Below are 14,318 nucleotides of genomic sequence, written 5' to 3'. Positions count from 1 at the left end.
ATTATGCAACGACTTGGGTCCTTCAGCGTCACATGTTGACGATTTGGGAAAGTTACGTGTTTTACGTGAATTATTAACGCGAAGGGTTCTCGCAACCGCTGCCGAACCTTCAAAACCCTTACGGTAAGGCATAGAGTAAAACCCCGCGCGTCAATATGTGACGAGGACAGACCATCCCATGCGTCAATATAGGATGACTTGGGAGTGAGAATGGGTTGATTCTATGCGCCTTATAATGCGGTGCGCCTTATATATGAAAAAAGTTTTAAAATAGGCCATTCATTGACGGTCAAACAAAGTCGGCGAGCAGTGATCCAGACTAGGTTACCACAATGTGCTGAAGATCAAAATATGATACTCATGTTTTCCAATAAAATAAGAATATATGTAGATCCAAAATATTAAACAATGAAACCATTTTATTCTAAAAAATAAAATATAGAATGATAGTTATTTCCAGTGGCAATTCTAGCCCTGTTTTAGGTGCTGAAACACCCCACCCCTCCCGTAAAATACTGCTAAATGTCTCGTCCCGTATTGAACCGATACATAACTATCTGATAGACAAACCTTTCACACACATAAACACTAAATGTAACAATAATGACCAAAATAAAACACAGGATATATTAAGGTCAGCTAAATTCTCGTGGCGGGAGTTAAAGAGGACCCCCTGAATGCCATGCAGAATGCTACGGACCATGGTTGCCTAGAGACGAACACTATGCAGCCGTGGTGAGCTGCTATCAACCCGCGTCTTTTTAAAATACCACCCGATATTCCACCGTCCTTACAAGCAAACGTTCTTGCAGAAATACAGACGTGAGTGAAAAGATGCACATCCCAGGCTGAACAATGTCAGTGAAGATGGATACTGTGTCTATCGATGGACAAAAATGTGTCCATCATGGTGCAGTGTGCTGCTGTATGATTTGGGACAGAATGGATCAGGAGAGACCCGTCAGAACATAAAGAACCAGACATCAGCGTCTCTTCATCCCTCAGTCCTCTCCTACATTAAAAACGTTTGTTAGGACTTTCTGTGTGTTTTATTCAGAAATGTTGATCTATTTTAAGAATTCAGGGTTCATTAGTCATTTAATGTATTATTTCACTATTATTTTATTAATGTGGTTTACCAGTTTGGATAATCTGACTTCCTATCAATGAAGAAAAAAAACATGCTAATCAAAAATGAACCAGACACAGACCTGCAGCCCAGGGGCGGTTCTAGACGGAGGCTAACGGGGGTACTGAGGAAATTATACTAAATGTGTTTTGTTAACATTTAGTGGTCGATTTTTTAACCTTCACAATTTTACTTTAACAATGCACAAAAAATTATAGTCCTGTACTTTTAGCTGCTGTATTGAGATAGGATCACATTTTCCATCTGTTAGATGAGGATCTGCAACCTGAATCTCTGTAGACACAAGTGGCTCTTTGGGTCACTTAACATATCAAATGATGAAATATATTACTCTGCTTTTTGTTTTATTGCAACTGCAAGACAACAAGGTGAAGGTTCTGGAGTGGCCCAGTCAAAACCCAGACTAACATCGCTTAGAGAATTTGTGAATAGGACTGTTCACAGTTGATCTTCCCCAACATGACAAGACTGTTTCAGTTTTGTCATGTTGGAGAAATAAATGAGCAGCTGACTGAGAGGGGTCCGCTCTGACTCCCTACTGGGGCGGCAGCCACAGAAACATCCACTAAATACCGAGTTGAAGGGGGTAAGTATTTATACAATCACTTATGTCAGATATGTTTTACTTAAATTTCATTATTTTATATAAATCAGTTTTCACTTTGACAGTAAAATCATTTTTTGTCAAAAGAATCCAAATTTTGCTAATTATGATTAAAAGCAGTAAAGGGGTAGAACATGCAAGAGGGTGAATATTTTTTACAGGCACTATATTATCCTCGAAATTATACGAAGATTAAATCGACTTAAGAACAAAAATACGAACTTTCTTTCCTACCCCCATCTCCCAGAAGCACAAACAAATGCTGTAAAACCTTTTACTGCAATTGAATTATAAAGTATAATAAGTAATAATACGTAGCCAGTAAAAATGCCTTTTAATTACATTTTAGCATGGTAATTCCACATGCACTAAAGGTTGATCTAGCCGTGTGTGCTGCGTCCTTAACGTATTATTGAGCATAAAAACAGTGTTAACACAAAAAGGTATTAAACCGTAAAACCGGAAGAGAAGGAAACTTTATGCCGTTTTCAAAAAGGGAACATGAGAAATTCTCACCCCACGAAAGCTCTGGAGCACCGAAGGAGAACAGCATCTTCCTTCTCATGTGTTTGACTGATGGAGAAAATAACGTCCGCCACCACCGTCATTTTTCTTCTTTCCAGCATCTACGCGCTCAGCTCAAAATTTCAGACGCACAATTTATTCGGCGACAAATAAAGAGACCCAACATGCAACATTGGTTCTTGTTTCTTCTTCTGGTGCTTTATGGTGGCTGGCAGAACAACTATAAGGTGCTTTACCGCCTCCTACTGGACTGGAGAGTAGAAAGCAAATCAGCAGAACAACGAAATAGATCCTTTCTAAAAGATTACTGTTTTTTTTTCCCTCCCTTCTTTCGTCGAAGATGTTTCAGGTTTAATTTGTCAGTGCATCTTTAAACTACCCCTGGTTCATATGCATTGCATAAGGAGAGAGGATGCATTCATCCTCTCTAGTTTATGGCATTAAACTACTGCATGAGAGAAGCAGAAATCACTCCTGTTCTCTCTGATTATTGGATTGTAAATAGTAACCCATTAGATTATTTGCTACTAATCTAATGTGTTAGATTAAAATAACGCGTTACTAAGTAAGGTGTTGATAACACCATTTTTGACATTTTACATCTGTCAGGTTTCTGGTATGTCCACCCTCCCATAATAAAGTTGTTCCTACACACGTGTGTGGGAATAATTGTTCCTATATGCAACATCTACACATGCAGCGAACACATATACAACATAGACATATGCAACATCTACATATGCAGTGAACACATGTGCAATATAGACATATGCAATATCTAACATATGCATCACCTACATATGTAACATCATGCAACATCGACATATCCATAAAGCACTAAGACCATAGACATCAACCAAAGACACATAGCAATGACTTAGACCAACAACATGTACACATATGACTTCTACTTATTTTTGACACAAATGGAACCCTATATATGGTGCCTGTGGGTGTGCGCCTATGCGTGGGGGTGTGCTTGTGGAGGCTTGGGGGGCTGCGTGAGCGTATGTGTGTGCAGTTTGGGTCCCAGGAGGGCGGGCGGTTGACATTCAGGGGGAAGAGTGGGAATGATGTCATTGTTTGTAGTCCTCTATAGAAGAACATGGCCGCAGCCTTCATCCTTTCTCTATCATTGCCAAATACTTAATTAGTTGTAGCTTTTGCAACAACTGATTGTAGAATCCCACCAGGTAGGATTAAGGAAACAAGGCGGTGAATATCCTTTAACGGCTGGATGTGAGATGCTCATCAATCACTCAAAAATGAGACATAGACCTAAAACCTGGGGCAACAAGCACAATGCTACGCTCAACCTGGATCTCTGGATTCATCGTATATTATGAGAAGACAGCAGAGTAAAGGAGCAGGTGTGGTCTAGAAATGAGGAGTGAAGAAACACGTAAACGAGGTTTCGACGGACTATCGCTGCGCTAAAAGAGAACGGGGGAGGAAGAGCAGAAGAAATCTACCAGTTTAATATCTTCTGATTACAATGATGGCAGCTAAGTCGGATGGGGTCTTGAAATTAAATAGGAGCGATGTGGCCTTCACGCCGTTGCAGAACTCCGAGCACTCCGGCTCGGTGCAGGGGCTGCACCTGGGACAACAGACCGACTCAGCATGCACCCTGGACGTGGATTTTCCGAACGGGGAATCTCAGTGCTGCGGTCGGGGAGGCTCCAACTCACCTTGCTTCCGTCTAAGCAGAGAACAGCAAAAATATGTGATATGGGACTGCTTGTGGATTGTTGCTGCAGTGTCTGTTTATCTGGCTGATGTGGGAACCGACGTGTGGCTTTCAGTCGATTACTATCTTCGCCAGGACTATTGGTGGTTCGGCTTGACGCTTTTTTTTGTGGTGTTGGGTTCGTTTTCGGTCCAGCTATTTAGTTTTCGATGGTTCGTCGCTGACTTCAGTACAGAGGACAACGTTGATTCTGCCGTCGGTTGCCCCCAGTTGGATGGGAGTAAGCTACTGCTGAGTGGCTCGGCCTCTCAAGGCGATGTTCCCGTTCAGCAGCACCCGGCCACACCGCAGAGGCAGATGTCAACTGCCAGCAAGAACACTGCTACTAACAGCACCGGCAGCACAGCGATGGGCAGAAGAGGCACGAAACGGTCGCCCTATTACTCCGTCTGTGTGTGGTTGTGCCAGTCTATAATACACATTCTCCAGCTGGGTCAGATATGGAGGTAAGGTGCCTTAAATTCTTAACACATTTTTTTTTCCAAGTCGATACATTTTTTGCAGCTTTGTGTCTTAGTTACATTTTTGTTTAAAAGATCTGGTTTGCTCGCTTTGATTTAGCTGGCTTTAGACACACCCTCGAGAAAGCAGTTTGATAATTAACAATTAATTCGTTTGTAAAAAAAAAAATCACATGTAAATGTGGTTGGAACTATGATGTTAGCTTGATATTGAAAACTAAAATTAGCTTCTCAGTAGAGTAAGGGCAAACAATGTCAGTAAAGTATTTACAAATCTCTGAGTTTTTCTGCAGTTTTATAACCATGGTCACCTACAACTTACTACAGTCGTCTGCTGTTGCCCAAAATGATTTCACACAAACTATTAAAAAGTTGCGCTTCTTCTATGCCTACATAAAAGAAGACTGAGTGCTGTCAGCAGTCCTGCCAAGAAATCTTTATTAGATTGTCTTTTGACAGGGCAAGTGGAGAACTGATTCTTTCAAATTAAAAGTCTCAAACAGATACATATTGTCAAGTTTAAGCTTAAAAATAGACATGTTGTCATGTCATTGTATCAATATCAAAGAATAAAAATACAAAAATAAAAACCCAAATACTACATGTAACTAAGACAGCTTATGCTGTCAGATAGAATGACAGGTCTAAGACCGGTTAGTGTTTTCTTTTGTAATACTAAATCTCAGCCTAATTTAAACAGATGCTCACTTAAACATGTAAATACAGTTTTTGCAATTTTAGACAAATAGAAAAAGTATTTACCAAATAAGCCTTGAAGTACATAAACCATGTAGACATTGTTTTGAAGTATTTTTAACAACAAAATACTGAGGATTTTTATGATCAAGACTGCTAATTGATGAAGTTTTCATTTCCTCTCTTTGTTTCATGTTGCCACAGTTAACCTCAGAAATTAGTTTTCTCTTAACAACAACAGCAATAATTTAAAAAATGATTGTTCCAGTAGCATCAGTGGTTATCTTTCTGTGTGCTCGGCAGTCATTTGGCACAGCATTGAAAGCACCCTACACCCCCACTCTAGACCACCCCGGTGAAAAATAAATATACTAACTATGTTAAATTTGAGTTACTTTAAGTCGGACTAATCATGAGTATACTTCATGTTTGCTTAGGATTAGTTAACTTAAAGTGTGCTATTTTGGAACAACTAATTTTGTGCCTAGTGTTTTTTAATAGTATTTAAATTGCATTAAAGCACAATGTAAAGTGTACTAAGTGTACTTTTACATACTTTTTTTGAGACCAACTAAAATTATACTTAGTACACTTTAAGTATATTGCTTTTTATTTAATGTAAACGTGCTTGATTAGTATATTTTGAGTGTACTATTTTTGTGATTGAGTTACATTTAAAACATATTTAGAATGTATCTTAAGTATATTGGCATTACATACTTTATATATGAGTAGTGTGATCACAGTCTACATTACACTTTTAGTTTATTATAATTGCTAATGAAGTACACTTTTTAGTTACTTAATGTCTTATTATTCTGCTTTGCCACTTTGTACATTACATGCTTCATATATTCTACAGCAGTGGTCCCCAACCACCGGACCGGTACCGGTCCGCGGACCAATTGGTACCGGGCCACGCAAGAAGTAATGAACTACTTCCGGATCTTTTATTTTGAAAATCCTAAACCGGATTTTACCGGTTACGTTTTGCGCGTCAAAATTGAGCCAACTTGCAGCAGAATGAGTAATAAAATAACATCGGAGTACTGTGAACCCTCGCTATTTCGCGGTTCACCTTTCGCGGTCTCGCTGCTTCGCGGATTTCCACCTGCATTGTGTTCTGCATTCTGATTGGCTAAACAGTCTCTCCGCTTCTTCTCTACCTGTGTGTCAACAACGTTGCGGTATAATATGTACACGTACGCAAAACAGCTAGCCATATTTAACATAATCGATGGTGGCATGTCGGTTTATAAGAATCTTTTTGCCCAGAAGAAAAAAGAGCGACAACAACTACCGATAACTATGTTCTTCTCTCGAAAAAACACACCTGCACTGCGGGCTTTAGAAGAAAAAAAAAAAACGCTACAGAGAGTCAGGAAGCAGCGGCTCAGTCAGAAGAGCAGTGAAATACACGTGAGTCACTATTTGTCCTACTGTACTTTGTTTTGTTTTTTTTCATAATCATTTTTTATTTTCTCCCGTTCTAATCCAATAATCAATAACTCGGGTCGCGGTGGGGCTATTGCGCTGATCTCCGCAGTTCGGGCACGGGAATCCGCCTTCAGTTCATTTTAAAATTATTATTTTACAGTACAGTAGTTATTTGTAAAAAAAAAAATAAAATGTTTATACAGTACTTTTTATTTGTTAAACAAATGCTTGGGCCTGTAAAAAGGTTTTGTTCTTTGGTTTCAATGTATTATGGAATATTTCATTGTATAATAATTGTAAAAAAAAATAAAGGTTACTACTTCGAGGATTTCAACTATCGCGGGTTCTTTTTAGAACGTAACCGCCGCAAAAAAACGAGGGTTCACTGTACTGCCCATCTCAACCCCCCCCACCCCCAGGTCCACAGCAAAATTGCGAAGGGCTGACCGGTCCACGCGACTAACAAGGTTGGGGACCACTGCTGTACAGTACTGAAAACATATCAGGCTACCAGTACCCAGAAGGATCAATTACAACACACTTTCCAGGTGAAACTAATTACATTGTGTATTCAATATATTCAGATTTTTAAGAGTACATTGCCAGTATACTATCAGAGAGTTGTACCAATTGTCAATATATTCAACGTTTACAGTCAACATGCTTAACAAAATTAGCACAATAAAACAATAGGTACACTTAGAGGATATGTGAAAAATATTTCACCAAGGACAGAGTATTGTTTTATACAATGTCACAGTATTCCAGTACTACTCCAGACAAACTGGCATTTCTTCTTCCCAAGAACAGTGAGGATCAATAACAGAACATTCCCATTGACTGCACCACTGCAATTTACAGAAATTTACAAAAAACAGTAAAACAACAGTGCAATTAAACAGAGAAAGCACTTGTATTTTAAAGAGTACAGAAAGATGGCAAAGAAAAAAGTATGACATTTTAAGATGTTGTGGACTCACTAAGTATTTGACATCATCAGCAGATCGGTTGATGCAGTGAGGAGATATAGCGGATGGATTCAAGTATACATGGACAGGGGGCACAGTGGAGTCAAAATAATGGCATTGGGCTCCTTTGAGGTTCACAAGAGTCAGTCTTAAAATGTTTGGTGCAAATCGGATGATATATATGTGATTTAGAGGCGCCCGTATACAAATGGTGAGGGACTAAATTTCGCCATTTGGCCGTGCCCACATGGTTCAGCCAGCAGGCAGCGTTGACAGAATTCATCATCATCATCATGTCATTTATGTCACTTGACAGAGGTTTAAAGCTATATGAACCAAAGGGTAACAGTAAGACATTGTAACGCTTGGGTTGTATTTAAGGGAGGAGAGGAGGCGGCAGACTCCTCTGGGCGATCAAAAACTCGCAACCACACTGGTACTGGGAATTCCACAGTGTTGTCTTTTAATAAACACACTCTTCACCAACCTTACAAGCCCGGTTGAACAGCTGCTATAATATCAAACATGAAAATTAGCAGAGTCCAAACAACCCGGAACATTACTAAAGAAAGCTAACATGTCCGTAGCACGTTTCTCCCACGCTTTCTACAGAGAAGCCGTGGCGCATGCTTGTGACGTCACTAGCAACACTAGAGTCTCTTAAAGAGACACTACACAATTACGGCTGTTAAAACATCCATCAGAAAAACAGGTGACTTCCTGTTGGAAGCGGGTGGAGCTAAGGTGATGTCATCAATTGACCATGTAAATGTGGTGAGGACTGGTCTGTAGTGAGACATAGAAAGTGTGATGCAGCCCTGACCTTGTGTGTGGAAGTTATTGCACTTTGATGTTTCATGGTGAATAGTCAAAGTTTGACACTTAGGCACACCCACATTCTTTGATGTACAAAAAATCCTTTGATAACTTTTGACCTTCAATGCCTGAAGACTCTGCTGAGTGATTCTGAAGTTTGTATGTCAAACGCTGTAGGACGAGTTCGATCAGATATGACGTCAATAAAAAGGACATGATGGGAGCTTTGATTAAAAATGGCTGACTTCCTATTGGGTTTGGACCATGGCACCAAGAGACTTTTTTGTAGGTCCTGATAAGATACACATGTGTACCATGTTTCATAATTCTGTGTTAAAGCATGGCTTGGGGCTGATCGTTTAAAATATTCTAGGGGGCGCTGTAGAGGAATTAGGCCACGCCCACCAATGATTGTTGTGGATTCCTGTCGGTGATTGGATACGGATCAATATCAGTGAGTTTGGTGCAGCTTGGTTTGAAACTGTGGACTTTAGAGCCAAAAGTATGGCAACGGTGTTACAGGTCACTTCGCCACGGCACCACACCCACCTGCTCCACCGAAATCGGTCAAAGTTCGAATCCATATAACACCAACGTGTCTTCTGTCTCTGGACACAGTTTCATGTTGATTAGGTCAAAGGGGTCAGATAGCGACCTTTCAAAGTAAAACATGACACTTCCTGTTCTCGGGGGGCGTGGCTTAAGTGATGTCATGTTGGGTGCTGAAACTAACAATGAATAAAATGTATGAAAGAGAAATGGTAGATTAACAAGGGGAATAAATTCTGTCCAATTATTTTCAAATCAAATTATGTTTATTAAACCCATAGTGTTGGACTTCCGGTTAGACTGCAAGATGGGGTAGATGCTTTTTCTGAGGTTCCCACCTCGAACACTATTACTATATTAAATTCCACTTTGTGTTTGTTAATTCAACAGCAGTTGTAAAGCTGTATTGGAACTGCGACCAGTTAATCAGACGATGACCAGCAGAGCAAAAAAAGGAGAGCAAAAAAAAGACGAGGGGAAACTGTACAATTAAACATGTGCTAACAGCTTTGTTAGCTGACCGCAAGAAAGACTGCTGAGAGAGACCACAAGAAATCTCTCTCAGCGGAGTTCAATGCGGCGTTCACTAAACTCGAAACAAAACTGGAGCGCTTTGAATCTATCGTTTCTACACACCACCAGCGTATTTCATCACTGGAAACTGTGGCCACTACCATGAGCGACGACATACAGGCAATTCAAGCTGAGCTAGCTACGGTGACCAGAGAGAAAGCTAAGCTAATTGAGTTGGAAGGTAGGAGCTGCCGCAACAATGCCAGATGTTGGTGGGACTTCCTGAAGGCATAGAAGGTTCACATCCAACAACATTTTTCTCTCAACTACTTCTGGTGGTCTCCGGGGAAGATAAGTTAAAAGGGCTCTGGAGCTGGATCGAGCACACCGGATGCTAACGGCAAAACCGGGCCCTGGTGAGAAACCCAGAGACATTATTGTGTGTTTTCCACAACTATCAAATCAGGGAGCTCGTTACATCCAAAGCCTGGGAGTTGCGAGGCAAGTTGAAGTATAAGTGTACCCTGTTTCACATTTTTGAAGATTACTGCCTGGAGGTTTTACAGCAGCGCTCAGCTTACCGTCAGATAAATAAAGAACTGTATAATCAGGGACTCAAGCCTGCATTGCGCTACCCAGCCAGACTGTTCATCATGACCAAGAATGGGAGTCGAAGGTTCCTGGCTTCACCTGATGACGCCAAGCGCTATATTGACTCTCTTCATCCATCCAGCCCAAGCCTGCCAGTGGAATAATTATTAGTTGGATCCAAGCGGTTTATTTGTGGTATTAAACTAGCTACTTGCAGAACTCAGACAGTTCTTTATAGTTTGTTTAATGCAAAGCTGTTTCTAGAATTTCTTTACTTTAATGTTATTCTTCTGATTAACCTGTACAATTAAAACTAGCTCTGGATTTGATTTCTTTTACAGGGACTGGACTAGAATGCTGTGATGACCAACAGACTACTCATTGAGAGCCAGCATAACTATCTTGATGTGTAGTATGCTATTATGTTGATTTTACTCAGTTATGAAGTTTTTCAGAAGTTCTTCTACAGTTACATTGGTTGAATTTGTGGTTGTCTGGTGTGAAATGGTTGCCTTCTGACAAGTGACCATTCTGATTTTGGGAGGAGGAAAATGTTAGTCTATAATGAAGGAAGTCTCGCAGGAGATAGAAGATGCCCTGCTGTGCGATGGACAATTAAATTTTTGTTATTGCTTTAAAGGGGGTTTTCGTCCAGATGTGCGTGTTTTTAAGTGGAGATGTGTATGTGAGTGTGTGTCCTTTTCCGTTTTCGCTTTCTTTTTTTCCCCCCTTTCTTCTTCTCTCTCTACAGCTGTCGGCCAACAATATGCCAAGTGCCAGTCTCCTTTCAGCCAAAACCGGACTGCCTTACTGCAATGTATATACCTCTTCGGGAATAGTAAGGTATGACCAGCACAGGTAGTAATTTGAGGGTTGTTTCTTGGAATGTGAGAAGTTTGGGAAATGCCACCAAGATTGCTAAGGTTATGGCTCATCTGCAGCAAATTAAAGGGGGCATACTCTTTTTTTTACAAGAGACACCCCATGTAATAGAGAGAGAATGTGACTTAAAAGAAGTTGGATTAGCCATGTATTTCATTCTAGATTCAATGCCAAGGCTTGAGGAACCTTGGCATATTATATAAGTATATAATAAGTATTATACACTTATTCGTAATAATATTATGTTTGAACAGCACAAAATAATAGCGGACACGGAGGACCGTTTCATAATTGTATTTGGTAAATTGCAAAACTCTGGTGATACTAGCTTGTGTCTACGGTCCAAATTGGAATGACAATACCTTTGTGTCCAGACTCTTTTCATCTATGCCTGATATTGAAAAAAAATATTTATTTAATTTTAGGGGGAGACTTTAATATGATCCAGGATACCCGCTTAGACAGATCCTCAAAAAAACAATCTCATTATCTAATGCTGCTAAAAGCCTTAATGTTTTTAAAACTCAGTTGGGACTGGTGGATCCGTGTAACCCAGCACTTGAGCAGTTTTCCTTCTTTTCCCATGCCCATCGATCCTATACAGGCATCGATTTTTTCCTTATTGGTAGACTGCTTTCTAAAATAAAAGCCACTATACTATAGCTATATCTGATCATGCACCAGCCTCCTTAGATTTAGAATTGGTCGGTCAAGCCCGTTATTTTAAATTTTGGAGATTTAATTCTATACTGCTTGCTGAGGAGAACTATAAACATTTTTTTTAAATCAGCTTTCACTTTACTTTGATCTTAGTGACTCACCTAATATATCAAGAAGCACCCTCTGGGAAGTCTCAAAAGCATATATGAAAGGTCAGCAAGATAAAATGATAGATTTGCATCATTCTATTCAGAATTGTATGCCTCCCTAACTCTGCCCTCGTTACACGATATACTTAATGATATCAGCTTTCCAATGAATTTATGAGAGTTCTAGGTGGGCGTATTACTACAATGGAGGTGCAAGAATCTATCAAGTCCTTAAATTCGGACAAATCCCCTGTGAATCTTCTGGCGCCAGTCTTGACAGATGTGTATAATGAGGTCTTCTCAAACAGGCGCCTGCATAGCACCTTATCAGAGGCTACAATATCCCTGATTCTTAAGAACGTTAAAGACCCCCCATTGTGTAGTAGCTATAGAGCTATTTCCCTTCTAAATGTAGATTTGAAAATTGTATCTAAAATTCTTGCAACGCATTCCAGCGAGTACTTCCTCTCATTATTTCATTAGATCAGACAGGTTTTATGACTGGGTGACAGTCATTCCACAACACCAGATATCCTCTCAATATTATCCATACGCCAGTTACCCTATCAACTGAAATAATTGTATCTCTTGACGCTGAGAAGGCATTTGACATGATTGAATAGGGGTTTTTATATGAAGAAATGGGAAGATTTGGCTTGATAACGATTTTATCCTTTGGGTTAAACTGCTGTACTCATCACTGGTGGCCTCAATTAAAACAAATGATTTGGTGTCTTCACCCTTTTCTCTTGGAAGGGATGCTCTCTGCACCCCTTGTTATTTGCTATCGCAATAGAGCCTCTAGCCATCTGGTTGCGTGCCAAGGAAGGTTTTAAGGGTATTCTAAGATCTGGTGTAACCCATAACGTGTCCCTTTACACGGATGACTTGCTCTTATACATTTCTGATCCTCATACATCTCTCCCAGTGCTCTTTAACATTCTAGAACAATATAGCAAGCTTTCAGGTTACAAGCTCAACTACCAGAAAAGCCAATTATTTCCCTTGTACTCTCCGGCAAGGAACCTTCCATGTTCAATTTCACCTTTTAAATGGGCAGAAGCAGGGTTTCGTTATTTAGGAATATTCAACTGTTCTTCTATGTCTAGCATGATGAATGATAACTTTTTGCTGTTATTAGAGAGCATGGAGAAAGATTTTGACTAGTGGTCCCTATTACCATGAATATTTGTACCTTTTCCAGCATGTTCCTATACTAATTACAAAGAAATTTTTTGACAAATTGGACAGGAAGATATCTCAATTCTTATGGCTTAAAAACCCCGCCAGACTTCGTAAATTGGTGCTACAGTCCCCAACTTATGAGAGCGGACTTGCTCTTCCCAACTTCAGGCAGTACTACTGGGCAGCTAATGTACATCATATCTCAACTGGAGGTATGATGCTGATGTTTCACCGGCCTGGGTGCAGATTGAAAGGGCGTCTAGCCGTTATTTGTTGTCCTCTTTGCTTTGTTCTCAGCTTCCCCTGCCTCTCTCCCTGGTAGATTACAATCCCATAGTCAGGGCTACATTAGCTATCTGGAGCCAATTCAGGAAACAGTTTGGCCTGCATGGGCCCTAAATACAAACTCCTTTAGCCAAAAATTGTAACTTTATGCCTTCAACTAACTAATTTAGTTTTTAACTTGTGGCATGACAGAGGGCTCAAGACTGTAAAGGATATTTATAGCAATATAAAGATTGTTATAGTTGAAAAGGATGAACAATACCTTTTCATTCTTTGCTGAACTTTCATCTAAATTCCAATTTCCCAATTCTCATCTCTTTCGGTTCTTTCAGGCCTGGGATTATGTCAAAAAGGTGTTTCTGCACTTTCCTAATAGACTCGACTTGTGCCCAGCATGCCTTAATTCAGTGCAAAATACTCTATAAAGTGCATTACACAAACGCAAAATTAGCAAAAATGTACTCATCAGTCAGTGACGTTTACAATAGGTGTGGACAATCGCCAGGTAACCACACCCACATGTTTTGGGCCTGCCCAAGGCTAAGCGGGTTTTGGGGTAACATTTTTAAAGTACTTAGTCAAGTATATAATCAGACAATTCTCCCCAATCCATTATCAGCTATATTTGGCATCCCTCCAGACAAAGACCATTTACGTTCTTTGAGACAGGCACTAGCTTTCACTACCCATTTTGCTCAAAGACTTATTCTACTCAAGTGGAAACTAAGCATCCCACCGTCTCTTGACCAATGGGTTAGAGAAGTTCTTTACAACCTGTACCTGGAAAAACTCTGATTTTCACTTAAGGGTTCCACCAGCAAATTTATGGAGACTTGGAGACCTTTCTTATCTTTAGTGGGTACCATGACTTTGCTCCCTGACACAGAAGGAAATTAAATTATCTGTAGGCCCTCTCATCTATATCCAGCTCTTTTGTTTTTAACCAATATATATTCTTCCTATTATAATTTTTCTATTCTTTATTTGTTATTTATGATATATTTGTTTTACTATTAATTATATATATGTGTATATATAAACAATATATCAGTGACATGCGGTGAGGTTCATAGCTGGTGAGGCACTAACTTAATCAT

At 39.8% G+C, this 14,318-nt stretch overlaps 2 protein-coding genes across 4 annotated transcripts in view; one reads left to right on the top strand and one right to left on the bottom strand.

Moving 5' to 3' along the window:
* tgs1 (trimethylguanosine synthase 1) overlaps positions 1 to 2,473 on the bottom strand; it is a 54,931-nt gene extending 52,458 nt beyond the window's left edge. For all 3 annotated transcript variants that reach the window (XM_028020898.1, XM_028020897.1, XM_028020899.1), the window contains exon 1: positions 2,271 to 2,473. In XM_028020898.1, the coding sequence (XP_027876699.1) occupies positions 2,271 to 2,380 (110 nt within the window). In that variant the 5' untranslated portion in view covers positions 2,381 to 2,473. The remainder of the gene's footprint in view (positions 1 to 2,270) is intronic.
* An 839-nt stretch (positions 2,474 to 3,312) lies between these two features.
* Positions 3,313 to 14,318, top strand: part of xkr4 (XK related 4) — a 55,262-nt gene continuing 44,256 nt past the window's right edge. Inside the window, exon 1 of the mRNA XM_028021193.1 lies at positions 3,313 to 4,475. Within this exon, the coding sequence (XP_027876994.1) occupies positions 3,775 to 4,475 (701 nt within the window). The 5' untranslated portion in view covers positions 3,313 to 3,774. The remainder of the gene's footprint in view (positions 4,476 to 14,318) is intronic.

Source organism: Xiphophorus couchianus, chromosome 6 (assembly GCF_001444195.1).
Source record: "Xiphophorus couchianus chromosome 6, X_couchianus-1.0, whole genome shotgun sequence".
NCBI lineage: Eukaryota > Metazoa > Chordata > Actinopteri > Cyprinodontiformes > Poeciliidae > Xiphophorus > Xiphophorus couchianus.
The sequence above is the reverse complement of the archived record's forward strand: the minus strand, read 5'-3'. Positions and strand labels throughout refer to the sequence as shown.